The sequence below is a fragment of the Cnephaeus nilssonii genome (assembly GCF_951640355.1).
Source record: "Cnephaeus nilssonii genome assembly, chromosome: 14".
NCBI classification, from domain to species: Eukaryota; Metazoa; Chordata; class Mammalia; order Chiroptera; family Vespertilionidae; genus Cnephaeus; species Cnephaeus nilssonii.
The window spans coordinates 33,869,647-33,897,180 of record NC_137085.1 but is presented as its reverse complement, the minus strand read 5'-3'; the positions used below and the strand labels follow the sequence as shown (position 1 = coordinate 33,897,180).

The following is a 27,534-nucleotide window of genomic DNA, read 5'->3' as shown; positions in this document are numbered from 1 at the left end:
TAGGCTCTTCAAAATCACAGGTGATAAATGCCTTGTGTCAAACTAAAAATGATCCCAAGTCTCCTACACAGGGAGGGGGGAAGCAACCACATGACTGTAGATACATGGCCATTTCCAGAATCGGGACAACAAAGGCTCAGGTCAGGCTATTTGCCCAGCACCATCTATAGCCCACACAGGACAGAGCCAGAAAGCATACTAAGGTCTAGGAACACCAACACTCAGGCCCCTTTCACTCTATTTGCTGCCTCTGAGAGTCAACAGCTCAAATGAATAGGAAAAAGATGACATGTTTTTCAAAAAAAAAATAAAATAAAACCTAACACTAGCTACTGAAAGAAATATGCCTAGCCCTGGCTGGTGTCGCTAAGTGGTTAGAGCATCAGTCCATGCACTGAAAGGTTGCAGTTCAATTCCTCTACATGCTACACCCAGAGGTGGCCCGGTGCTCTGTCCATAAGAACTCACTGAATGAATGAACCCCACACACTCACGTCTTTCCGAGTCTTGTGTTCTGCAGCCTGAATCCTCTGATCCATTTCCTCCTCCAACTCACTCAGCTGCATGGCTGCCTTGTCCTGGGCTCTGAAAGGCAAGGGATGATGCATACCTTTTCATTCTCCTCTTAAACTTGTAACAGGAAAACTTCCACTAATCTATCTCAAGCCTTTTATTTTTTAAATGAGAAGGAACACAACATTCAAAATAATAATTGCTGTGCCTTCCACGTAATGAAATGAGGTTAGCAAGGTGACCATTTGAATGTAAGAGGACATTAAAACTAGATATTAAATAAATGGAATAGATTAGATAAAATGGCATTCAACTAAATTGTGGTAAAGAACTGATAAAGATACTAAACAACTGGGAAGCTGTCAATAAATTCTGAAAATCCTTTTTGCTGTCCTGATGAGCTAGAACCCTACACACACAAAAAAAAGGCGCTCCAGGGCAAAGAGATGGTTTGAAATTTCATTACATGAAACACACACTGTTATATGCTACAGTTGGAAGTGGGGGGAAAGGAAGGAGCTCAGCAATTGTTACTAGTCAATTCCTTAAAGTTATAAATGTAGATACAGTTACCCGTTAGAAAATTTCTTTTATTAATGTAATCAATTAATCATATTTTATGGAGGCAGAACATACTGATTTGCCAAAAAAGAAAGAAATGGGAAAAGTCTGTTGAGAAGAGTTTCAGGAAAGTTTTACATAGCAATTGCCCAGTATGGAGACATCTGCCACTCTACAATGTTTGAAGCTTCTAAGTGAGCCCTAACACAATTATTTTTTTATTCTCTCTCAGCTACATGTCCACGTATCTACATTTCACACTCATAGATATGCCTACTCAACTAGATTATAAGTGACATGAAAGCAGCCACCAGGAGATTTAGAGTTGGTTCACTTGGACCAGTGACATGCAGTTAATAAACAGTAGGGAACAGGACCCGAGTAGAAGATCTCCCGTCCTCAAGTTTGCTGGCTTCTGCTACACCATCTCACCTGCTCTTACTTCCTTGTGACGCAATTTGTTGGTGCATCAGTTTAATTTCTACCCAAAGTTCCAAACAAGCATTGAAGGGTTGGGGGAAGACCCCAAGGTAAAATTCTGAATGATTTACTACTGTTCCCTGCTCCTGTTTACTCCCTCCTCACCTTACAGCCTGCCCAAGGTTATGTTAACCTGGTACGGAAAGCCAGCTGGTTCTAGTTTGTTTATAAATACCTGCTATTTGAAGCCTAGGAATTATACTTCTCCATAGCAATGTGGGTGTTGGGGTTTGCTTGTTTTCGATGAACCCTGAAACTGTAAAGAGCAATGCCACATATCCATTTCTCCCTTTGTTAGGACCGGTTTTTCCAGCCCTTCCTTCTAGACACCCCGTCCCAAACATCTGGGTACCTGGGCTGCTTCTGAATGTGTTCCTTCTGCTTTTCTCACTTCTGAGCAACTTTTACATTTTTTTTATTGTTCAGGCAGTAACAACAGTGTTTGCCTCAGCAATTCCTAATGAAATGTCTAGGGTATTGGGAAAGTCTACTTTACCCCAGTCCAGGGCCCCCACCAGAATACTGGGTATGCATTCTTCAGGTGTAAATACAGACCAAGACTCTCCCCCAATTAAAAAATAGAGGTGATGATGAAAGGACCTGAGCGAGGACTGTAAGGAAATGTCCACGGTGGTCATATAAATGCGTCAGTGAGGTGTCTTAACAGCTAAGAGAGGGGCCTTTAGGAGGCCCGGAGCTCAGGGCAGAGCCTGACTTTGGATCTCACCCAGAGAGCTCAGGACGGGGGAGGAGAGAAGCACCAAGACAGCGCAACATAATGTGACATACTCCACAGCTGAGGGCAGCACTGGTAATGAGAACATAAAGAATGCCATTCCTTTTTCCCTGATGTGTTTACCTGGTACTGCCTTAGAGGCCATGTGTGCTCGAGCACGTGTGTGTATGTGTGTGTGTGTGTGTGTGTCCCGCATATCTTTCTGTGGGTCTGTATATGTGTACCTGTGTGTGTACATGAAAGTTTGTCTATTTTAACAGGCACTCACTGGACGCTCTGAAAACTCACTATGTGTGTCTGCTAGTCACCTCTCAAAGGAGGCCAACCTGGGGCTCTGACCAACACCCTCATGCTCCAGAGAATCTAGAGTTCTGAGAGCATCTACTGCGAGAGGCCCAGCACACCTGAGGGAGAGGATCGGAGCCAGGAAGTGATCATGTTCATGAGCAACCCCCTGAGAACAGTTCAACTCCTGCATGACTGTGGGACTCTGAAATAATCCTACTTAACCTCAGTGTTCTAAAACATGTTCTCTTCTACATTTTCATTCACTCCGGTTACCTCAAAGGGTCAACTGGATAGTTTGATCATCGTGTTGAAGGGAAGAGCAGAGACAGAGGGGAAGGCCAGGGAGGTGGGGCATCCTATCCAAGGGGCCGATCCCAAGCTCCAGGCAGGGACGGAGGTGGGCAAGCTCAGAGCTGCTGGAGGAACGCACTGCAGCGAGAAGCCTTTGTGGGGTGAACGAGGAGTAGTGACAAACGAAACGCCCTCTTTCCCAACATTTGCCAAAGCAGTATGACCCTTCCAGGAGGCAAAGAGGCCGATGTTTGGATTGCAACACATAGAATTCTGCTGCGCACTGGGTTGCTGTTAAAAGCAGTAAGATATCCTATATAAGCAGCTATGCCTTCCACAAACCGGCTGTGTGACTAAAAGCTTAGCTGCACTCAGCCTTTCGGTTGGGGCTGGGTGAGGGGGGCCAGACAGGGGAAAGCAGCATAGCTAAGCATCCACCCTGCTTAGGCCCAATGCAAGGGGCATCCCCCATGACGGCATCCATTAAGTCTCCACCCCCTGAGGAGGGGAATATTTACAGCCTCGTTTTGCAAATGCAGAAGCTGACACTCAGGGAGAGTAAGGAACCTGTCCAGGCACACACCAGCCAGTGACAGGGCCAGGCTTCAAACAGAGCCCTGCCCACCTCTCCGGATAAAACGTTTCCCCTAATTTCAAGTGGCTGGACGGAAGATAACACATCTCTCTGAACTGTTCTGTATGGAATCATGACCCTGAAGAGATTAAATGACAGGATCACAGTGACCTGCTGACGGATTGCTGACTGACTCTAGGCCGTTCTGTTTGACTCAACTTCCCTCATGCTGCTCAGTTCAGAAGGCCCCAGATTCCCGAGGATCAGGAAGTCCTCCCGTGCCCCAGCGTGACAATGCAGTTCAGTCCACGTGGCCCCTGGGTCAGGGAGCCAGTTCCAGGACCCCACGTGCCACTGAGGAAGGAAGGACTTCAATACCTCTTCACCGCGATGGCCAGGCTTTCCATTTCTGTGCTTTGAAGTTTGATCTCACGGATGAAGTTCTTGATAACGTGTTCATACGGCTGAATCAGTCTCGGCTCCACAAGGTTGATGTTTTGATACAAGGTACTAACTTGCTCTTTCCTTCAAAAAAAAAAGAGTGACATTAAACCAGGTGAAAAATAAAAAGGCAAGTTTTCAGAACATTTTTACAAGAGAGACACCTAAGAACCAAGGAAGAAAAAGGCAGCAATAACAGAATGACCTCGTAGGGAGGGGCACAGACAGAGACATTGTTAATTATTCTCCACATTATTTTTACAATGGAACAGCAACCTTATGGTTTTTCCAGCTTTTCTGAGGTATGACTAACACATAAAAATTGTACAGAGTTTGGTTGCACAATGTGATTTTTAAGACGTACAATGTGATGATTTAGTATTAGAAGGTGGAGAACTGTGGAGTAGTGGAAATGCATATGAAGGCGTTGATAGGGAAGGATTTTTTTTTCAGTCAATTCTGGGTTTTCTTTAATAGAAAGGTAAATAGGTTTATAGAGAAAAAGCTAGGTAACACTAAAACAATTACTTAATTCCATGTTCCACCAGTCCCTAGTAAGGATGTATTTCAGATTTTATAATCATAAGAGTATATATACCTATTATTGTATGGTCAGTTAAAAATTACTTCACATAAATTCACACTTATATATGTATTTAGAAGTGACAATCATCCTACTCATTGCTTAATAACTTACTAAAAGACAAATATTTCTCAGTCATTTCAAAAGAGAAATTGTTAAGGCAGGACAGCTGGCTAGCGTGCCCTTGAGTCAAGTCTAGGAGCTGACGAGCGAAGTGGATCCAGTTTGGACCATGCCTGAGGTGCCTGCAGCACTGAACTGCCATCACTGCAGCTGAGACTCCCCAGCACATCCAAAGGTTCTCTGGACTGACGGCATGCTGTCCCTCTGGGGCAGCAGACTCCATCAGAGCCCACGGGACCTTCCTTCTCTGACCCTGGTGCAGAACCGTGCTTGCTAATGGGTAACACAAGCTGTGACTGTGTTGAGATAGTAGTAGCACTTTTTTAAAAGAAGGAATATTTATGTCAGCTGAAAAAAAAATAGTCGGGAATTTAGATAACAGGCACTTACTTGAGCCTGAGATAACTTACCATAATATCAACATTATAGAATTCTACCTATTCTCGTCAGTCTAGACCTGTGTGGGACAGGTACAATCACAGGCATGCTAACCTCAGTCACACACCTCATTCTTTAAAAATCATCTCCAGTGCTTGGATAATTCTCTCATTCAGCAATCTACCGCTGTAATTTTATAGCTACTCCCCTGACAATGTGAAAAGGCCTCTGCCTCTTGCCCTTGTCATACATAGACAGATTATTCTTCCCCCGGAGCTTATCTAGGTCTGGCCATTACAGGAATTAGGGCATCTGAGAGCATTCCACAGCCATCTCTGGTGCCTAACACCAAAGAAGACCACTCAGAAACTCTTAGCACAATATCCATACCCGTCCACTTGATCACAACATCTGGGCTTCTGCCCGGTTGCTCTGTTGAAGGTAGCTTGTTCCAATGCTATGGGGGCACAAGAAAGACTACACTAATCCCGGGCCTCAATAACTGAAAGGCTGGGCATACAACCATCTCCCAACTGGGATAGATGACACAGGTACATATAATAAGGTTTAGGATTATAATAAAAATACTTCTATTTAGTGAGTGCTCACTATATGTCATGTATTACTCTAAGCAATTGGCATGCATCATATCTTTGAATATTCACAACAACACTATAAAGTACTTTTATAAACCCATTTTGCAGATTGGGCAGAACTAAGTAAGTGTCTGTTATGGGCTGAAATGTATCTCCTCAAATTTCTATGTTGAAGTCCCAACACCAGTGCCTCAGAATGTGACTGTATTTGGAGAGGTCATTAGGAAGGTCCCTAATCCAATATGACCAGTGTCCTATAAGAGGTGGTAATTTGGACACAGATAAGCACAGAGGAAAGACCACATGAAGACACAGGATGACAGCTATCTACAAGCCAAGGAGAGAGGCCTCAGAAGAAACAACCCAGCCAACACCTTGATTTCAGACTTCAACTGTGAGAAAATGAATGCTTGTGGTTTAAGCCATCCAGTCTGCTATTTGTTACCAGAAACACCTACACAACCATAGTAGACAATGTAAGTGCCCAAGGTCACGTAGTGACTGGGTGACAGAATTGGGATCTAAACTCAGTCTGATGCTGGAGACACCACATGATCAACCTTTGCATTATATTGCTTCCCAATTGTGTTAAACATCTGAACCCTGGTAGAAGAAATGGGATTGGAAATCAATTCACAGAACTATGAAACATTACAAAACATGATGCATATATTACCCGCAAGCTTAGTTAAGCATGTTGAAGGCAACCTGTTCTAATGCTATGGGGGCACAAGTTGTGTCCCTATAGCTATAAACTCTCCCAGGTTTGCACATAAATAAACTGTTCGATCTGTGCAGAGGCCAGTTATGATTCAAAATAATTGCTTAAGTGAATATTATTAATAAACCTGCAGGAGCAAGTCTCTTTATTTGATGATATAAGACACAGAAAGCTGCCATCATCCCTCTCATCACAGCTGAGTACAAATACTAGTTGCAATAATGAGCCATATTTATTAAAGAGCAGTTTCTTAAAAATTTCTACTCTTAGATTGTCCCTTGTAATCTCAATCTCAACAGGATCATTAATTTCTTTGCTTTTTGTCATTTACTGACCACCAGCAGGAAACAAAGCACAAAAACTTACTCATTACCAGAAACCTGCCTGTCAGGAACTTCACTGAAAGTCCTTGTTTACTGGCCAACTGCCCAGGATTAAAATGTTCAGAAGTAGATGTCTCGGGAGATTTCCTGACTTCCTGCAAATTTCTAAAATAAGAAAGAAACTTAATGATTGCAAATGCCCTTGGGTCCTACCTGGCTCCTGGCATTATACAGAATTTCAGAAATAGTTTACAGTGAAGTGTACAAATAGATTAATAATAGAAAATACCTGCCACTAGCATAAAATGTGTCATCTGGTTAACAGCTGTGCCAGAAATGACCTGGATACTCCTCTTTCCTGCTTCCTATTACAGGGCATATGGGGAGAATTGACTTCTCAGAACCCGCTCCCTCTCCCCTCTCCCCCCCCCCCCCCCCCCGTAGATTGGAGCCATGTGACTAGTTCTGGCCAATGGAATAGAAGGAGAAATGGTGTGTTGCCACTTCCTTACAATCCTTTGTAAGATCCTTGGCTCAGATTCAATCTTATTCATTCATTCACAATCTCTCTCTCTCTCTCTCTCTCCCCCCCCCCTCCCTCCCTCCCTTCCTCCCTTCCTCCCTCTCTCCTGTCTCCCCTCTCCCCCTCCCTCCCTCTCCCTTCCTCCACCCCTTTTCCTTCTCTCTCTCCCTCCCTCTCTCCCCTCTCCTTCTCTGCCTCCCTCTTTCTCTCTCCATCATCCTCACAGCTGAAGTGAAGGACTCCAATACAGCAAAGCCAAGGGATGGCATGTGCTTGGATCCCTGAATCCCCACACTGAGGGGAACTACCTGACCACTCCGGTCTGCCTGACACATAAGCAAAACATAAGCCTGTACTTTATAAAGCCACTAAGACTTGGAAGTTCTGTTATGGTCACCTTGAACTTAGCAAGTTGGCACTACAGTTTCCTAATTTGTGTGTGTGTGTGTGTGTGTGTGTGTGTGTTTTTTACCATGCTCTTCCAGATTAGGTTACTTCCTTGATAGTTTCATATGAACTAAGTCATAAAATTCCTCTGGCCAGGGTAAGTCTTTCCCACCACCACCCACTCTCTTTCAAGGGCACAAAAGACCATTCTGAAGCCTTCATATACTGACTCAGACATTCATTTAGCACCTGACATGCATTCCTGGCAGTGATTTCAGCTTTTTCATGTACTATTTACTTAATCCTCATGACAACCCTGTGAAGAAATTGTCACTAGTTTCCTATTTACCATGGAGGAAACTGAGGCAGAGTGAGGTAAGTATCATCAAGTAGCAGAGCCAGGAATTCCAACTCAGCCCATCGGGCTCCGGAGTCTGGCTCGCCAGGGAGGATCTAGCTCTTCAGACTGACCTGGTTTCAGGGGTCCCAAGTGAGTGGTTCCATTTAAGAAAATTAGTTGTACCAAGATTTTTAAAACTATTTTGGAGGAGGATATGTATTATTACTACAAACTCTGTCCACATTGCAAAGGAACTCCTTTAGAAAAAATAAAGGCACAACTAAGATTAAAATGAGGTAATCTTACAAAACTTGTCTTACCTAAAGCTATTTGGAAAAGCACTATTGCAAACAATGAGGCACAACCCCCACCCCTCATCTGCCTGTGTGCTTTCATTTCTGCATCTGTGAAAGGAGAGAACATTCTGGATTATGCCAACAGATTGCAACATAAGGCACTTGGTGATTTTCACACCTGATGTGGGCGGGGGGCGGGGGGGGGGAAACAAAACAAAAACAAATAAAAATACTTATTCAGAGCAAGAGATAATACTGGCCCCTCAATGTAAGATTTAAATGCTGTACAAGCCGCTAAACACTTGCAGATTCTTCAGCTCAGCAGCCGTGGTGCCATTACTTGTGCCAACACAATCTTTTGTTCCACTCCTGAGAGTGTAGTCACAGGCCTCCCCCGGGTCCAGCTCCTGACGTCACAGGTTAAACAAGCAGAGACTGCACAATGCAGCACACAGAGCCTGCTTTCTGCAGGGCCTGTCCCCACCTGGCACATGTGAGTTCTGAGAAGGGTGCCCACCAGTGACAAGGCTCAAAGCACTTTTAATTTCATTTCAGGGCCTCATCTAAAGCAATTACACTGGATTCACAAATACAGGTGTACTTGGCAAATACCAAGAAAAGGTCAAGGTTCAAGTCGTATGTGTTAGTCAGCCAAGACAAAAAAAAAACAGTCTCTACTTCTGTGCAGAGAGCCACTAACGCTAAAAGTAATCTAGTTTATGTCTAATGAAAAGGGATCAAATGAAAGGCATTCAGAGGAAAATGCACCCTGAATTACCAACCCATTTCAGATGTTTAAAATCTGAGCCTATTCATCTTCTTTCTCGGTGAACTACAATATGGTTTGTGAGAAAGATTGTAGTAGAGGCTAATTACTGATGAAAAATTCACAACTTAAAATTTTTAAATGATCCCTGGGAAATAAGCATTTTAAATTGCAAATAGTCCTATTGAAGCTGAAAGGGATATCACATGAACTTATAAGAAAAACAGGTACATTTACACTGGGTAAAAATTTTAAAAGTCACACATAAGATTAACATTTTACTTAGAAAGTCATACATATGTGTATGTATCCATGTGTGTGTATGTGTGTGTTCATGTATTCGTCCTGTAGTGATGCTGGTACTTAGAATGTCAGGACACGTCTGGGAAGTAGTCAAGTGCAGACAGCATCACTCCATGCTAAGGAGCACAACGACCCAGTAATGGTGCTAGGAAAGTTGCCCCCTTAGATGCCAAGTCTTGCTGCTTTAAGCATTAAGATAGCGGGCTAGTTATTTATTCAAACTGTAAGTTATATAGCTCTAAAGCCCAAAACAGTTTTCTGTGAATGAAAGCAAACCATGTTAAGTGCCAAAGCCTACATCATCTACACCAGAGGCTGCCACAAGAAAATTGAAATTAAACATCCATGCCATCCAAGGGGCACCATGTTAGATCCTGGATTCTCAATGCTAAGAAACTGGCCGAGTTCCTTCCCTCCTAAGGCCCACCATGAAGATGATGTGCAAGATGCTCTGACAGCATAGGGCAGGTGAACATGGATGAGGAGATGTCAACTAGGCAGAACGCAGGAGGGAAGGGGAAGCAGCCTGTCCCAGGCACCAATAACCATAGGCTGAAGGGTGTGGGGGCAGGGAAGGAGCCAGCAATTCCTGTAACTGGAAGAAGCTGGTGAGGCTGGACAGCTCAGCATAGGGAAGAAGCAGCGGGTGTGGATATGGGAGAAGTTAGCAGGAGCCAGATTACTGCACAGTAAGGACACAGGAGGGGCACTTATTTTGAGAGGGCAGAAAGCCACCAGAAGGTTTAAAGAAAGATGACATGATCAAGTGTGCATCATAACTATTTCCATCTTCACAAAGTGTTGGCTGTAGCAAAGAATTAAGCAAAAGATATTGGGGGGAAATTTTCAGAGACAAAGGTAAATCTAACTTCACTGTCATTTAATCCAGAAATGTGGGACTTTAGGAGTTTTCACTAGCTTCTACTTTCCTTTATTACAGAACTAGAGGCCCAGTGCATGAATTCCTGCATGGGTGGGGTCCCTCAGGGTGGCCTGTGGGGATCGGGCCCCACCCAGCTCGCACCCCCAGCCTCACAGCTCCGAAGCCCCTCTGGCCCCCTGCCTTGACCTGGCACCGCCCCCTCACCTGCTCCACCATCTCACTTATGGGGCAATCGATTGGGGCCCAGCCCCTCAGTGCTGGTTGCCATCTGTGGGGTGATCAGGCCCCTGCTCGCACTTGCCTTGGCTTGGCACTGCTTGCTCCACCATCCCGCTGTGGTCCTGCTCTCATCAGGGCCCATCAGGGCTGGCAGTGCCTCCACTGCCACCCGCTGCCAGTGCCGCGCCACCCCCTGGTGGTCAGCGCATGCCATAGTGAGCGGTCAAACTCACTCCCAGTCGAACTCCCAGTAGAGGGGACAATTTGCATGTTAGGCTTTTATTATATAGGATGTGTAAAATTGCAGACAATTAAAATCTGATAATACAGACAACAGCTGAATCTAGCTATATGTACTGCTAGACAAGGGTGACATCAGTTCTCTTTCTGAAATTCAAGTCCTTCGCTCCAGACAAGATGGGCTTCTACCCACTAACCACCTGGAGCCGGCTACATATCACTGGAAACCAGTCTAGTTTGTGTTCCCACAATAGGTCCAGCTCTTAATTCAGTTACAGAATAGGTATTGGCTCTCCCTTCTACAGAAAACACACAATGGTTTTTGAACTTGGTCCCACCATCCTGCAGACTGGGAAAGACAAGCCAGCCCAGTGCCCCAGGCTTTTCCCGGCTAGTTTTGCTGCTGCTCCATCAAAGGCTGATCTAGTCCAGGTATTCAGGCATCAGCGCCTCACCCAGGGCCCTCTGCCCAGAGACACCTCCTGCAGGTGAAACTCCTTCCAGATCCACATCACCCTGAAAAATACTTTCCTAAGTACTTGCTTGAGTAATATTCCCCAAAGAGTTTTGCAATGAAAACTCCCTGGAACATGGATATGTTACCTAGATTTATGCAAAGCCTAGATGGGTTTCAAATAGAAAACTGCTTTCTATTTAAGATCACTGACATTTAGGCACTTTCTGGGAGTTTGCCAGTGGAGGGGGGAAGACAGAAACAGCAAGGGGCATTGTGCTGAGGGTTGAGGGCAGGTGCACTCAAAACAGCTGAGGGCTTCTTAAGTCATGAATGACAAGTACACAGGTAAGTGTAAGCACTTGGCTAAGTTCAAGTGCTTCCCCACCACATCCTGGCTCTGTGATCCAGAGAAAACCCTTAACCTCCTGGGATTCAGTTTCCTCAGTCACCATGTGAGTGTAGTAATGGGATCTGCCACACAATGTTGTAAGGATTAATCCTACTGAAGTACATACAACCGTACAAGGAACTCTAAGGGTAATCGATAAATATCACCCATTATTACCCAAATGAGTTAGAGAGAAGCAGATGGTTCTCTCCTGGCAGGTTCTGTGCTGTGTCTTGGGAAAGATCTAGAAGGACGCCAGTGGTGTGATGTGGTGTGGAAGCCCATGGACAGACATGTTGTCTCATGTGTGATGTGCGCCAGTGCATGGGGAACCTGAAAAATGAGAACTGGTTCGTGCCTGAGGTCATTCTGCAAGGTTAAAGTCCAAGGGTCAGTGAATCTCTTCTGTAAAGCACCAGATAGAAAACAGTAATACTATCTGTTGCAACTACTCAGCTTTGCCATTGCAGCATGAAAACAGCCATCTATGACACATAAATGAATGAGCTTGGCTGTGCATCAATAAGACTATATTTATACAAACAAGCAGAGGGCCAAATGGGCCTTACTGTGATCCCTGTCTATTGACACAGACCCTGAGCATAGAAATGGGGGTGAGGTAATGCAGACCTAACCATTCTATACCCTGGAAACAGGCCTCATTCATGTCCTGTCCCTAGGTCCATATCAAGTTTTTCATGTATGAATATCTTACTTAGAGTCAAGCTCAATGCAGGCATAATCTAGTAAGGTTAGTGTGAGTAGGTGTATTACAGTTGTTTTTTTCACTGAAATGTCTATTTTGGCAAGAAAGGTAAGGCTTGGGGAGGAAAATCTAGAGTGCCATATCGGTTTCTATGCAAACTTTCCTTTTAGATATCTGTCATGTCACCTTCTCAGGTTTTCTGGGAGCAATCACAACTTATGCTTAATGTCCTGTATCCTGTCTGCTTTAACGTTCATCCAGAATTTTCTGTTTTAACCAAAAAGTGACATTAACAGTAACTTACTACTGTGTAGTAATACTGCATTAAAGGTATTAAGAGTCACATTAAAATAAACCAGGGCAAGCTGGGGGATCTGCACTTTTTATCGCCGGCTTTCACCTGGTAGGGTGTAAAACACGTGCAGTGAAAAGACTTCTCACTAATGTGCACCTGAATTGGAAGACAATCAGTGATAAACCCATCTCCCCTTTCCTGACCCTTTCCAGGCACAATGTAACTAAGCCTTGCCTTTCAGGAGCAGGAAACAGAATAGTCACTGATAAGACCAGTTAAGCTGGGAGGAGAGAAGCAGGAGATGGGTAACTCCTTCGGGTCTCAGATAGTGGTGGAGAAAGACTGGAGGCTGGAGAGCCAGCGGTGCAGCTACCTGCAAGATTTGCAGTGCTGCTAGGCAGCTGCTTGGCCCAATCAATGGGAAACTGGGAAATGCTAGGCACAATGTACATGAAATAGGTATGGAAAAAGGACGTTGTGCAATCCTGCCACAGAGCAACAGAGAGAAACTGGAGTGCTCTTTTCTGTAATTTAACCATTTTTAGTATGGTTTAAAGTATATAACTAGTTATTTTATTGGATGGTAGGGCTTTCACATTTTATAATAAAATAAACCCTTTTAGACCTCAAAAATCAAAGGTGCCTGCTTAATGAAATGTTAGGTACCAAATTCCCTCTGCTCAAGAAGGATGGTGATCAATGTGTGACACGCTTGAAATGTTTAACTATCACAGCCAAGGGGAACCTAAGGAAACATGACAACTAAATGTAATGTGGGGTCCTGGATGGGATGCTAGAACAAAAAACAAAAAAGGAAAGACATTAAGGATTAAACAAGAAACAAAACACAAAAAACTCATATACACAGACCAAAGTATGGGGATTACCAGAGGAAAAGGAGGGTAGAAGAGGGTAAAGGGGAATAAATGGTGATGGCAGGAGGCTGGACTTGGGGTGGTAAACACACAATACAATATACAGATGATGTATTGTAGAATTGTATACCTGAGACCTGCATAATTTTATTAACCAATGTCACCCCAATAAATTCAATAAAAACTAAAATAAAAATTTTTAAATAAAAGAGGACATAAGGAGAAAACTGAGGAAATCTGAATAAAGTATGGACTTTAGTTAAGGGTAATGTGTCAGTATCAGCTCATTAATTGTAACATACATACTACACCAATGCAAGATGTAAATAATGGGGGAGAGTGCGTAATTATACGGCACTATCTGCAGTATCTTCACAATTTTTCTGTAACTCTAAAAACATTCTAAAAAAATAAGCTTATTAAAAAAAATGTTTGGCAATATTTATCATTTACCATAGTGGACTAGAGTGATATCACTAACCCCATGAAAACCAGAAGGCATAAATTTCCTGAGGAAGAAAGTGATGTTGAGGTTTGACGGTCTGATCGATGTTTCTCTGTCTCTGGATCTGTTTTTGTTCATCAGTGACCATCAAACCTCAGAGAGAAGGTAGGGGAGGGTGGGGGTAAGGGGGAGAGATCAACCAAAGGACTTGTATGCATGCATATAAGCCTAACCAATGGACACAGACAAAGGGGGGCGGGGTAAGGGCATGATTGGGGAGATGGGGAGGGGTAATGGGAGGATAAGGACACATATGTAATACCTTAATCAATAAAGAAATTTAAAAAAAAAAGAAAGCGATGTTGAGAGCCTGCAGTTTCACTCATGCAGCTCCAGAAGTTTCATCTGTACACGGCCTGCAAAGCATGACTCTTCCCTTAGGTCAAATGACTGTCTTTCTAAATTGACACTGTGCATTTTTATTCCAATTTTTCTTATACAAATGCAAACAGTGAGGTGATGGCTGTTATGTTGTCTCCATGATCAGAAAAAGAACTCACATAGTTAAATGAGACTAGTTTTATTATCAGTCTGATCAGATGCTTCCAAAAATATCAGTTGCATTTAATTCCAATAAGTTTGATTTTTTCCCTCCATCCATTGCATGGAATCAAAATGAAGCCTTTGGAAGTTCATTGTGTTGATGGTAATACATCCAACCTTATTATGAACTAGAGGTCTGATGCACGAAATTCATACAAGAGTAGGCCTTCCTTCCCCTGGCTGCTGGTACTGGCTTCCCTCTGGCACCCGGGACCCAGACTTCCCTCGCAGCCCTAACTTCGTCCAGAAGGTTGTCAGGAAGGACATCTGGTCTAATTAGCATATTACGCTTTTATTATTATAGATGCTATTGTAAATTCAGCGAAAAATACCAGTGAATCATTTTGGTATAAAAATTTTTACTAAATTTAGAAATTTGTCAAGTACAAATGCACCTAAAATTGGTGGTAGTGCATAAAATTGCATCCAAATAGGATCTAATATTCTACAAATTGAAATAGAAGCTGTAACTCTCAAAATTTCAAATATATTTATACACATAGTTACAGTATCTAAACATTTTTATTGGTGTTTATGGTGGTTATTTTCTCTCTTTACAGTCTATCATCATTCCGATTTTTGAAATGTTTGGACATTTGAAGAACTACTTAGCTAATCATTCTATGCTTTTTGCACACTAATCTTATATATTTTCATTATATTTGGTTTAAAATCTATTAGAAAACTTTAATGAAATTAATCAACATGGGAGCTAGAATAACTACCTTCCTTCTGCCTTTGAAGCTGTTAACAGTGTGGAATCAATTGAAAACTAAGCCTGATAACAGGAAGGCAGGCACACTAAACAGATTAAATGATGAGAGCTCAAATGTTGTACAAATTTACTCCAAAATTCTATAATTATGATTTGGAACATCGTACTTCATGGGGAAAATCTTTTGATGGACTTCCTATTTTTACTTGATTAAACTTATATCCTGTATCAGAATAGGATAAAATTGAAAAGGCCTACAATTTGTACCATCTAAATATAGGAAAACTTTTAAAAGAGTCATAAATGAAGACAATGTATTTGCCAAGTCTTATCATAAAAGTTAAGAAATGTTCAAAGAAAGTACTTTAAAGGGAGACAAAAACAGAGAATTTGTGACAATCATGAACTGACACATTTAGCTATGTCAATATTTATAAATGTCAATATAAAAAAAAAGGAATTGAGACTATCCTCCATTAGTCGAACTTGCTCTAAGCTTATCTCAGAATTTGCTCTCAATGTGCTCCTCAGCACTTTGTACAGAGGATGTTTTCTGAATATACTATAGAATCATGACTACCAGTAAAGAGCACATTTGATCTCCTAGAATTAGTTTATTAGGGATATAAGTGCGTTCTTGTTCGCTTAGCAGCAAGTGTATTTCTTAAATTCGTATTTAATATATGTTAAACACTCACTACTAATTATTGAATGACTATTTAACTAAATTATTGTTAATATGGAAGGATAACTGTTTGGTGCTGAAGCTATAGTCTCATTTTTTTCAACAGTTACATATCAACCTTACGCCAGAGTACAGATGATACTGGCAAGAATCTTTGTTGGAGGTTATACACAACCTTCCCTGGCCTTCCTAAAAGCCTCTTTCAAAGGTTACAAGAGTTTCTCTGGAAGATTGTGCAATGAAATGACAACTTCTTTTCAATGACAACATCTTTGAACTATCTTAAATTAAAACTGTTTGGGTACATGGTAGAGTTTGTTTAGTTACTGAACAAAAGACCTGTCCTAGAAAGAACTTTTAAAGTCTACTTTTAATTTTAACAATCATTGATTTTTATCTACCTACCTTGCTACCTAACCATCAGACATAAAGATAAATCAATAATGCTTTCCAGCATCTCTCTTTTATGCATAAAGATGGGCCAAAAATATCAAACTAAAGCAAATTTAGTTCTTAAGAGATTTTCTTATAAATTTCTGAACACATATCCTGTTTAAAATAAAATGTCCCTGACATCTTAAATTCCACATTTCAACGTGAAGACCCTTTGAGAGACTCATGCCCGGGGCATATTTTCCACAAGGCAGACGTTACCCAGATACACTCCACTGCTCATCACCCGTCCACTTCATTGCTTTCCCAGCAACCTGCAGGAATTTAATTATTTTTTCATTTGATTTTCTGAAGAACTGAAAGGTGATTTTCTGGAATGTTATTAAAAAAAAGAAAGTAGCTAAAAATCCTATTAAAACCTGACTTTTTCACATTATACAAGGATCAGTTGTCCTGAAAACTAACCCTCTTTGAGCTCCCAGAGCCCCAGCCCACTAAAAGAGCAAATAAGCCTTAGATTTGCAAACACATCTCCTGAAGGAATCTGACCCCAGCCCTGCAGGAGAGCCAAGAAAAGAAAAACCCAGTCTTCACTCAATTGAGTCATCATCTCAAAGCACTGGTTCATCAGGTAAAAGTGACCTGTGTATTTCAATTTACCTCAGTTTATGTTTCCACCCCAAACCTTTACTCTTCCCTGTCTCCCTGTGGTATAAGCTGCCTTCCTCTCTCATCTGCATGATAACATCCCCTCTGGGCAGTACAACTGGCCCAAAAGCTACTAAACAAACTGAAAATATATGTTGAACAGTCGCTTTAGATCCAAGTACTAAAGAAGAAGCTATAATGAAGTTATTACAAAAATTCACGTGAATGGACAAGAAAAGAAACACGAAGCAGTAGTATCTGTTTACCTTCATGTATAGTTTTGGTGGCTTTTCCCTAGGTAAAAAAAAAAAGAACATTAAAAATAACTTTAATGACCAACTGGGAGCCTAAGAGAGAGCTATAAGTCTATGTCTTGCCAGACTCCCAAGGGTTCATTTCCGCATAAACCCATAGCCACTCTTGGCTTGGTGCCTACTTCTTACATGTATGTGATATACATCCATGCTTTGTGCTTACCTTTATTAATGGCATTATTTTTAAAAAGACCATTTAGAACTACAATGTCTAATTTAGGGAGCTTTCAATATGAACAAAATGGGGAAAGGTGTTAAAATATGGATTCAAATGGAAAATAAAACTGCAAAAAAATAATAATCTCAACATTATGGCACTCCAGACATCTGAAACTCAGGTATCTTGGCACCGTGAAGACTCCATCCAGAAAGGTGAGAGTTAGGAAAGAATGAAGAACAGTCTCTGAGACACCCCTGCTTAGTTCAGGAATAACCTGCATTCAAACAGCGGTTTTAAAACACAATTCCAATATATCTGATCATTTACTTTCTGAATCTTCAGAAAATAAAGGTCTCCAAGAAAGAAGGAAGTACTGACAACAGTAAATTGTAACGTGACAGCAAGCACCGAAAATGTATACAGGAACTGAAAAAGTCAAGCTGAACTACCATCTCCACAAATCCTAGGAATATCACTCCACTACTGCCCAGGGTAAGACTAGACTTCCTGAGTTAGCAAAGAAAGCTTAAATTACTTTGCAGTTATTAAAAGCAATGCATTGTATGTGTCCATATGCTTACCAAATGACACATGATAAAACTGCTCACTGCAGTACTACATGTAATAGCCACAAAGTAGAAATTACCCAAACATTCATTAAAGGTAAAGTGGATCAATTGTGGAACTTTGCACAGTGGAATACTCTACAGCAATGAAAATACTATAATTTATTTACCCACTTCTAGAAGAGCTCTCAGGCATGGCCAATGCTGCTGGTCTGAGGCCCTTGAGTAGTAAAGCCTGAGAAAAAGATTTAAAACCAGTGTCTGCTGAGTTCCTGGGAACTGAATGATGCCTCATCCTGGAAATATGAGCCTGGAACTAGCAGCTTTCTGATGGCTGAGCTTTTGTATCTGGACTTCCCTATGCCTCTCAAATTGTACCCCTGTTAGCAACAACCAACTCAGGGACAAAAACTAGCAGTTGGGGACAGCAGAATAAGAACTTGTTCCAACTGAAAGGAATTTGTTACTGTTTCTCATTAAATCTTCAGCCTCTGGATTTCTTAGCTTAATGCCTTTCCTGTGGCATTTGCAAGAAGGGAGGGAGAGAGGGAAGGAGGGAGAAAGAAGGAAAGGAAGAAAGGAAGTGAGCAAGCAAGCACTTGGTGTGCCTGGGAAAGTGCAGCCATGTAAAGGTTGGGTTGGCTTGCCAGACAGCTAAGGCTGCTTAAATCCAAGCTGTCTCATCGGACGCGCTCAGTTTGGAGTAACAGATATTTAGATGAAGAATGAGACTGAAGGGTGAGAATGGAAGGGTAGAGACAAGTGTGAATAATAAGCCCTCTTCTCCCAGGGAGCATCTCAGAGCCATAAACACATGGAGGGCAAAGCTTTTCTTGGCAGATAGGAAAATGTTAATAACTCTCAAGTTGCCCTAGAAATTCAGTATGTTGTTTTGAAGTGTTGAGGCATTTGGAAGGGGTACAGGAGGAATATAACATATGTACAGGGATTTTTTCCAGATTCAAATAAATATTTGAAAGTTTTCTGGTACATATTTTATAAGCTGAAGGCATTAAAAAATGCTCTCTGATCTTTTCAAAGCTGATTCCCCTAACATAGGAAATCTCAAAAACTGAGACTCTGAAAAAGTTCCTTCGTGACTATGATGGTTAATTTTTCCGTCAACTTGGCTAGGGTACAGTACTCAAACATTTGGTCATGCATGTCTGGAGGTTGCTGTGAAGGCATTTTGTACATGAGATAACTAACACTTAAGACAGTAGAGTTTGAGTAAAGCCAATTATTCTTGTCCAAGAGCGAGAATAAAAACAGACTATCTTTGGGTCAAAATACTATTCTTGCCCTGACCGGTTTGGCTCAGTGGATAGAGCGTCGGCCTGCGGACTGAAGGGTCCCAGGTTCGATTCCGGTCAAGGGCATGTACCTTGGTTGCGGGCACATCCCAGTAAGGGGTGTACAGGAGGCAGCTCATTGATGTTTTTCTCTCATCGATGTTTCTAACTCTCTATCCCTCTCCCTTCCTCTCTGTAAAAAATCAATAAAATATTTTTTTTAAAAAATACTATTCCTCCGACTTGAAAGGGGAAGAAGGAGCACGGTGAAAGCTCTGAATTAGAATGCCATGGAACCACGCCCTAGCATCAGCACAGATCCTCAAAGCAAGATCACACCTGACACGTGAATTTACCATTCACAGGTAGGAAACAGAGGTTGCAAACTGGGCACAGTATTGTTTTCATCTCCGTGTTCTGACCTTCACAGAGTATGCAAAATTGGAAATTTCCACTTAACATCTGCCTTTTTCACCATCTTTATAAGTTGGCATCACTGGCAACACTGGGCCTACATCCAGCATGGCAGCAACTGTCCAGAAGAAGCAGAGCCTCCTCCTGGTCCAGACTCCACTCCAGGCCACTGAATCAATGTCACCCGCCTGGCCCCTGAGGCCTCTGAGTGGGAGCCCGTCCATCACCTCAGTCTCCCACAGGTAAGAGAAGGGAACCCAGAGATCATCTGACAGGGGCCTAGCGTCTCTCTTGCTGGTGCTGTGACACCCCCACAGTAGATGACTGGAGATAACTTCTCTACTGAAGACAGGAGGAAACCCCCTGAATTTAATTGGTCTGCTTGATTTCCAACCACTGATGAGAGCTGAATCCAGACCACCCCACCCCCCTCATGATTCTGCCACTCTGTACCCTCACTGATGCTGTCACCTCTGGATAGAGAGGAACTGGCCAACAAACTTTGATTTTTGACAGGAAACTATTTGAAAGCCAATGCCCAGTGGAATCCTGGGCACATGTGGATACAAAAAAAAAAAGAAAGAAATCGGAAGCAAGGGAGGGAGGGAGGAAAAAGGCAAGAAAAAGAGTTTCTTCTGTGGAAAGACTGAGAACAATTTAAGATGAATTTTTCTCCACAGAATTATGCCCTCAATTTAAATGATAGACAATGTAGATTCGTAATGAAAAATAGAGAAACAAATATTCTCAATCCTATGTAGTTCTAGAGGATTTCAAGGCCTTTTAGAAGAGTATTTCTCACACTTTGACAAATATGCAGACCTTAGTAAAGAAGACACTTCCTATGGATTCCAGAGTTGACATAAATATTGTTTCTATCATATTACCTAACTATGAGCAAATATAAACCAAATATAAGGTCCTTATACTTACACCTCCAAAAATGTATAAGACCAACACACATTTACTAAATCACTGAAATCAGACTCAGCAACATTCACCTAATCTGATGGGGGGGCGGGGGGGGCAGGTGCACTTGAACGGAAACTAAATCACCATAGCCAATGTCCATATGGTACCAGGAGCTGGCGTGTGGCTCTTTTGAGCACAATTACATGAACAAACCCCATGCTCCCATCACTTTCTATTGAGACTACAGATGACCCAACGCTGTGTTCTCAATCACTCCTTTTCACGTGAACACATCATTCATACAGTAAGCTCACTGCTCTGCCTTCCTCTTTTACCCATAGCAATGACTGTAGTGCTGTGGGATGCTGTACAATCTTAATCACAAGGCAGGTTGTGAACTTGTGTAGCCAAATCTGTAATGGATGAGTCATCCAGGCAACTCCAAATGTGCTCAAATTAATTGTTTTATCTTTCATTAAATGAAAACCGAAATGTTTAGTCTTCTAAGACTCCCAAGCATACATGAAAAGACCTCATAGGGTTTATAGCCCTGATTTGAGAAACACCCTTGACATGAAATGTCCATTGTCCGGGGTATGTGCCAGGAAGTGTTTTTCCATTCACCATACTGCATCCCAGGTCCTTCAGGTATCAAAAACTTCTAGATAATTAAGAAGGTGAGACAATAAGCTGCTTGAAGATGAGGGTCAGGTCTACAAAGTCTCACTAGTTCCTAGAACACTGACAGGCACATCAATACTGAGTGAACCAGAGAAAGAATTAAACAAGTTAGAGTGACTGCATCTGTGTATCTTGGTGTGTTTTTTTAATGTTTTTTTAAATTGATTTTAGAGAGAGAGGAAGGGAGAGATAAAGTGAGAGAAACATCAATGTGAGAGAACATCGATCAGTTGCCTCACACACACATCCTGACCAGGGATCAAACCTGAAACCTGGGTATGTGCCCTGACCAGGAATTGAACTGGTGACCTTTCGGTGCCTGGAACTACAATCAACCTACTGAGCCACACAACTCTGGGCTGTATATCTTGTTTTTATAAGATACACAGGCTAAGGCCTCAAGGGTTAAAATTCATAATTATAACTTGGAAGACCCCAAATATTTACAAATTGAAGCAATGAAATTGGTTGGTTTTGTGTGTTATTGTGTGTTGTGGTTGTTTTTTTTTTTTGGGGGGGGGGGAATAATTCCAAGGAAACCATATGTGTCATACATTCATTTCACCTTTACAGCTTCTCTGAGAATTAGTGTTCACTTTGCATTTTACAACCTGACATGAAACTAATATATCAGACAGAAACAGCCTGAATATCCATGATAATCATTTCCCACTTCTTCCTTCCAACTACATACCGCAGTCAAGAGCTCCCTAAGCCCTGGCAAGATATACATAAAGCAAGAATGTATATTGTATATACCATCTTAGGAGGAAAAGAAACAACAGACATTTGAATCACTATGGCATTCTGACCTCTTCCGTCATCTAAAGGTTCAGCTGTCAGCTTCCACATCTCCGTTCAAGGCAGATTAACATGTGGTAGCTACTTCCATTTCACAAATAAAACAAGACAATGCAACCACAAAGAAATCAAGAAAGAGGTCAAGATTATCACAAACTCAAAGTGGCAGGAGCAGTAGGACCCTGAATTTGAACAGTGATTTGGATGAGCAGTAAATCAACATAGCAGGTTAAAAGACAAGCTAAAGAAGAGTCTGAGGTTCTTGGAGAGTAGTCTTCCAATGACATCCCATTTTAAGCCATTTTCTTTTTGCCCACCCACCAGGGCAGAATAAATAAACTCTCACCAAAACCTGAGAGAAAAGTTGGCCAGTTCTCTAAGATTGGGGAGGCCAGAATACCTATCTGGGGCTAGGAAGCAAAAAAGAAAGTATTAGCTTGAGATGAAATTCAAATATCAGAACCAGAAGGGACCATCTGACTACACAGAACCAATTTTGGTGCCTGACCAAATCCCACCTCCTGTCTGGCAAAGTCACCAATCACACTACCTCCTGTTACACTCCATGCACTAGCCCTGGGTCTATCCCTGATCCGGCTATTGTGGAAGAACCTGTGCCCATTCATAAAAGTATGGTGGTCCCGGTGCCAGCTAGACCCTCATGGTTATGCTCTGAGAATGTGGGGTTCTAAGTTATCAAACTGAATCAATTCACAAATGACACTCAAACTTGCTTCAAATGGAAATGAGAAAACTCTGAAAGCTTCAGCTCTGATCAGAGGAGAGATCACTTCTGCCATCCCCCTGCCCCAGGTCAAATGCTCAATGAACACACACACACACACACACACACACAAACAACTTCCTTCTCTCTCTGCCCATCTCTGAACCCCACGACCAGCTCTCACTGAGAACTTGATAAAAATCAAGAACTGAAAAAAAAAGGCATCCAGAATGAACTAACTGCTTCCTCAGTATATGAACCAAGGAACTGAAGACACAGTCTTATTCAATTCATCCAGCAAATATTAATTGAGTCCATTTATTGAGTACCTACTGGGTACAAATCTCCCTTCCACCAAGATAATGGCCCTGCACCAGAGATCAGCTAGGCCAGTGGTTGGCAAACTCATTAGGCAACAGAGCCAAATATCAACAAGTACAACGATTGAAATTTCTTTTGAGAGCCAAATTTTTTAAACTTAAACTATATAGGTAGGTACATTGCTATTAACTTAATTAGGGTACTCCTAAGCTGGCCTTTGCTAAAAACTCAAGGGGCCAAAGAGCCGATTGTGGCTCGCGAGCCGGTTTGCCGACCACTGAGCTAGGCTGTTAGTACAAGTCTACTCTCTGTCTCTCCCCGGAAGTTCTCTGCCCACTTCAAGGGCTTCTCTTGAGCTGGAACAATCTTCTTTCCAGAATTCTCTTACATAACCACATCACCTTGCCCATTCTGGTTTCATCTGCTGGCTGACCTAGTTCCAGCTTACTCTGAAGTGGTAACGATCCGTCCTGACCCCGTCCACTAGGTATACAGGCCCAGGCCATGTGACTGCGTGGAAACCTCCCTCCCCCATCCTTGAAGGGAAGGAGACCTCAGTTTTCTAAGAGGAAAAGAACTTAAGAAGGTGTTGACACATCGCAGAGACCATTTTCATCCTTTCACAATGCAGTATTATTTTCTCTCTAATATCACGGTAACTGATGACAGGAGAGTTTAAGCCAAATTTGCTTAATATTTTGATCTAAGAGCTTGAATAAACTTTGAAATGAAAATCATTGCCATGTTTTGCCTCTACAAAAACCAAACATGCTTTTTATTTTTAATATATTTTTATTGATTTCAGATTGGAAGAGAGAGGGAGAGACAGAAACATCAAAGATGAGAGAGAATCATCGATTGGCTGCCTCCTACATACCCCCCTCTGGAGATCGAACCCAAAACCCTGGCATGTGCCCTGACCAGGAATCGAACTGTGACCTCCTGGTTCATAGGTTGATGCTCAACCACTGAGCCATACTGGCCTACCCAACCATTCTTATATCTGGTATTTGTTCTCCTCCAACTGTATATGAATATCTCCTCTACCACCCCCACCGGCATGGAACAGCATACCAGAGGGGGGGGGGGGATGAGAGTACCAGGAGGGAAACAAAGCCCCCAGATGAACTAGCACGCCCTTCCAGAAAGACAATTTGCCCTTGGAAGAAAACATAATGTTTTATATTAAAAGCAGCTCCACTACATTATGGAGTAAAATGACCAAATACCTAATTTTTTTAAAAAGAGAACTCAAGACTTCAAAGAAAGCTCCTGCTTGCAGAAGTCTGTCAAGCTGTGTCTACAATATATGGAGGTTCCCGCAAATAACTCTCTTGCCTTTAAATGGTCTTTGAGAAAATTTTTGAAAAATGTTTCACCCACACTATGAACTTCGTGAAGGTATGCACTACATCTTGTCCTTCTCTTTGTCTGCAGGGACCTAGGACAGGACCTAAGATAGTATCTAGCCCAAAACAGACACTCAGTAATGTTAGCAGAATTTATTTGGCTGAAATAATGGCAATGGCATTATCAATAACAAAAGACTTTTATCACATTTGGATGAGAGGAAGGGAAGAAGAACAGCTGTATGAGGAAGTGGACTAGAAGTAATCCAATTTACCAAAACAGTTATGGCTGCCATGGTAACAATCAGATGAAGCAGCTCTGTTCAGTTCTTTTCCACTTAAACAAGTACAGGAAGGTAAATATTGTACTTGTTTATCTCCCATAGAAGGGGGTGGGGCTTAGGACACACGAGTCTACCAGGTGACACTGGTGGCCATTAAATTTAATTAACTTTGAAGAGTTTGAAACATAACATAATAATAGTATCATCAATAATAATAAGCTCTGGTTTGTACACTATCCTAGGAAGCTCGTTTTAATTACTTAAGGGTTAAGTGTCAAACAACTGCTGCTGAGACCTGACAACTGCGAAAAGTAGATTCATATGTGCGTGTACATATATACATAAAAATAATATGATGTGAACTCACTCTTCCTTATTCCTAAAGTGGTTACCATTTTAATTTGCTGGCCCCAAACCAAGTGACAAAAGGAAAGATGATTCAAAGAGTAGAGTTTATAGCAATGTCTAAATTTTCTATATCCCTGGTGGAGACACTGCATTTTAATTCATTTGCAAATACTAGAAAAGATGAGTATCACACCCTTTCTCCACACAATCCCTCTTAGACGGCAGTGAGTCACTCTCCATCCAGTGTTCCCTATACTTTCCAAACTGCAGAGAGACTTTGGGAGGAGGCGGAAGTGAGGACTCCTTGGCCCGCAAGTCTAACCTGTGAATAGGTGAGCCATGCCACCGCTGCCTGTCTCCCCGGGGTTTTTCCTTTTCTGAGTCTTATGTCTCAGATATGGGAACCGCCAACCAACATGAGGCATTTCAGACTTTCTTAATAATGACAGCCAGAGCTCCATAAAATTTCAACTGAAGTCTAAGCAGAAAGCAAACCACCATGTTACAACATTCACATGTTTGCAGTGCCTGAGGAAGAAGTGACAGCAGCTGCCAGAGACACACGGTGACACCAGGCAGAGACAGAGCAAATGAATCCCAAACCAAAAAACACGTGCAGCGTTCCCTCCCTGCCCTGAACCAACAGGCATCCCCTTTCCTGCTAAGAATTAAGTTAGTAACTTTATATTATGTTATTTCTGTTGGAGTCAGTCATAGGAGTAAAGAATTTATTGTATAATCTTATCATTTTATTCTGTTGTATATAAAGAAAGTTTTTCAATTCACAACATCTGGGATCAAATCCCTGCTCTTTTATTAACTGTGCAAGTCCCTTGACATTGTATAGGCATACATTTCTGGGTCTAAGTTTCTTCATCCGTGGAAAAAAAGAAAGTCTACCCTCTCCCCAATGTTATTCTGAAACTTAAACAGATGAACTCTATAAAATACCTATATGTGTCCAGCAATATAAATGCCCAATAAGGTCTCTTTTTCTATGTAGTAGTAGGAAAACAACACATGCACAAACTGCTTTAGCAAAGACCCAATTGGCCAAGGGCCCGGGTCACCGCTGCTCCAGCTCCCGGAAGTCCTCCAGCAGATGACATAACCAGGTGGCACTGGGGAGCCTGCGCTCCTCGCCCATGTCCTGGAAGAATCTCTGGACACAGGAGTTCACTCTGGGCCCTGTAATTCACAAAGCACCTTTCGCAGGGCTCCGAAGTGGGCATTTAGAACTTTCTCCTCCACACCTTTATTCTGAATGCATTCCCTTTCCTTAACTCTCAGGGGATCGCGGTCTTGGAAAAGTTAGTCAATGGAGAAAAGCAACGCACAAAGAAGAGAGGGTTCAGTGAGCCTGCACAGCGAGCACCATTTGTACCTCCCGCCTTCCAACCCAGACACGCACCTGGGGATGAACTTGGCCTCCTCCCCGAGTCGCGCCTGGAAGTCCCGCCAGGCGGGGCCGGGGCCAGCCGAGCCCCGTGGGGCCGCCAGCACCTCCGCTGCCGTGTCCTGGTCGTCCTCGTCCTCCTCACTGTCCCCGGAGTCGGACCCCGCCTGGGACTCGGACAGAGCGGGCCCCGCCCGCAGCCCGCAGCCCCGGCGCCGGCCCCCCAGATGGGCCCCGCGGAAGCCGCGCGCGAACTCCTGGAATGTGATGGCGCCGTCGCGGTCCGAGTCCAGCCGCTGGAACACGGCCTCGGCGTCCGCCGGCCGCACGCGCAGCTCGGCGCACAGCGCGCTGAACTCCTCGCGCTCCAGGCGCCCCGAGCGGTTCGCGTCGCAGGCGGCGAAGACGGAGCGCAGGCGGGCCAGCTCCTCCCGGTCCCCTTCCGCCTCCATCCCGCCCGACGGGGTGGCCTAGGGAGCTTCGGGACGCGACGGGCGTCCCGCGCGCCCTGACTGCGGCGAAAGCGGGAAGTCCGGGGCCACCCGCTGCCGCCGGGAGTCGCGCTGAGCTGGGCTCGCCCGGCTGGTTCTGCCACCTGCGGAACGTCCGGGCGGCGCACTCCCACACTGTCCCAGGTCCCGCGCACGGATCCCTGTGGGCCCCCCGCGGGCCCGGGAGCCCGGCAAGTGCGCTCCTGGCTGCGCGCACCGCGCGGGAGAGTCCGCCAGAGACTGAGGTCCAGGCGCGCAGGCACCTGCCACTTTCCTGGCGGGACCGGCTCCGCCCAGCCGGAGAGGAGGAGCGCCCGGCTCTGGTTCCCACGCCTTCGGGCGCCTGGCGGTGCTTTCCTTTCCTTGTGGGGATCTGGCAAGAGCATCGATTTGGGGCTCTTGGAATTAGGGACCCCGCTGGAACTGGGGGTGCGACAGGAGCGTTTGCCAGGCCCTTCGACGTAAATTCTTGCTGGGGTAAAACCAAGAACTTAGCTCCCCCACAGATAGGTTGCTGGCATGACCATGGGAAGCGAACTAACTGGACAGAAAGGGAAAAGGAAGGTAGGGTTAGGGTTCCAGATGATTAATGTTATGTGTATTTTATTATCTTCTAATTCTGGAAAATTGGTAAACTTCTGTATATACATGTTTTCTTACAAACCAAGGTGTGAGGTTGACCAGAAGACCCCATTCTCTGATTTTA

General features: G+C 43.2%; 1 protein-coding gene across 2 annotated transcripts in view; it reads right to left on the bottom strand.

Moving 5' to 3' along the window:
• RASEF (RAS and EF-hand domain containing) overlaps positions 1–27,097 on the bottom strand; it is a 61,197-nt gene extending 34,100 nt beyond the window's left edge. For both annotated transcript variants that reach the window (XM_079790667.1, XM_079790666.1), the window contains exons 1-3: positions 26,353–27,097; positions 3,822–3,968; positions 495–585 (exon numbers count right to left, since the gene is read on the bottom strand). In XM_079790667.1, coding sequence (XP_079646793.1) covers positions 495–585; positions 3,822–3,968; positions 26,353–26,789 — 675 coding nt within the window. In that variant the 5' untranslated portion in view covers positions 26,790–27,097. The remainder of the gene's footprint in view (positions 1–494; positions 586–3,821; positions 3,969–26,352) is intronic.
• Between the last annotated feature and the right edge of the window lie 437 nt (positions 27,098–27,534).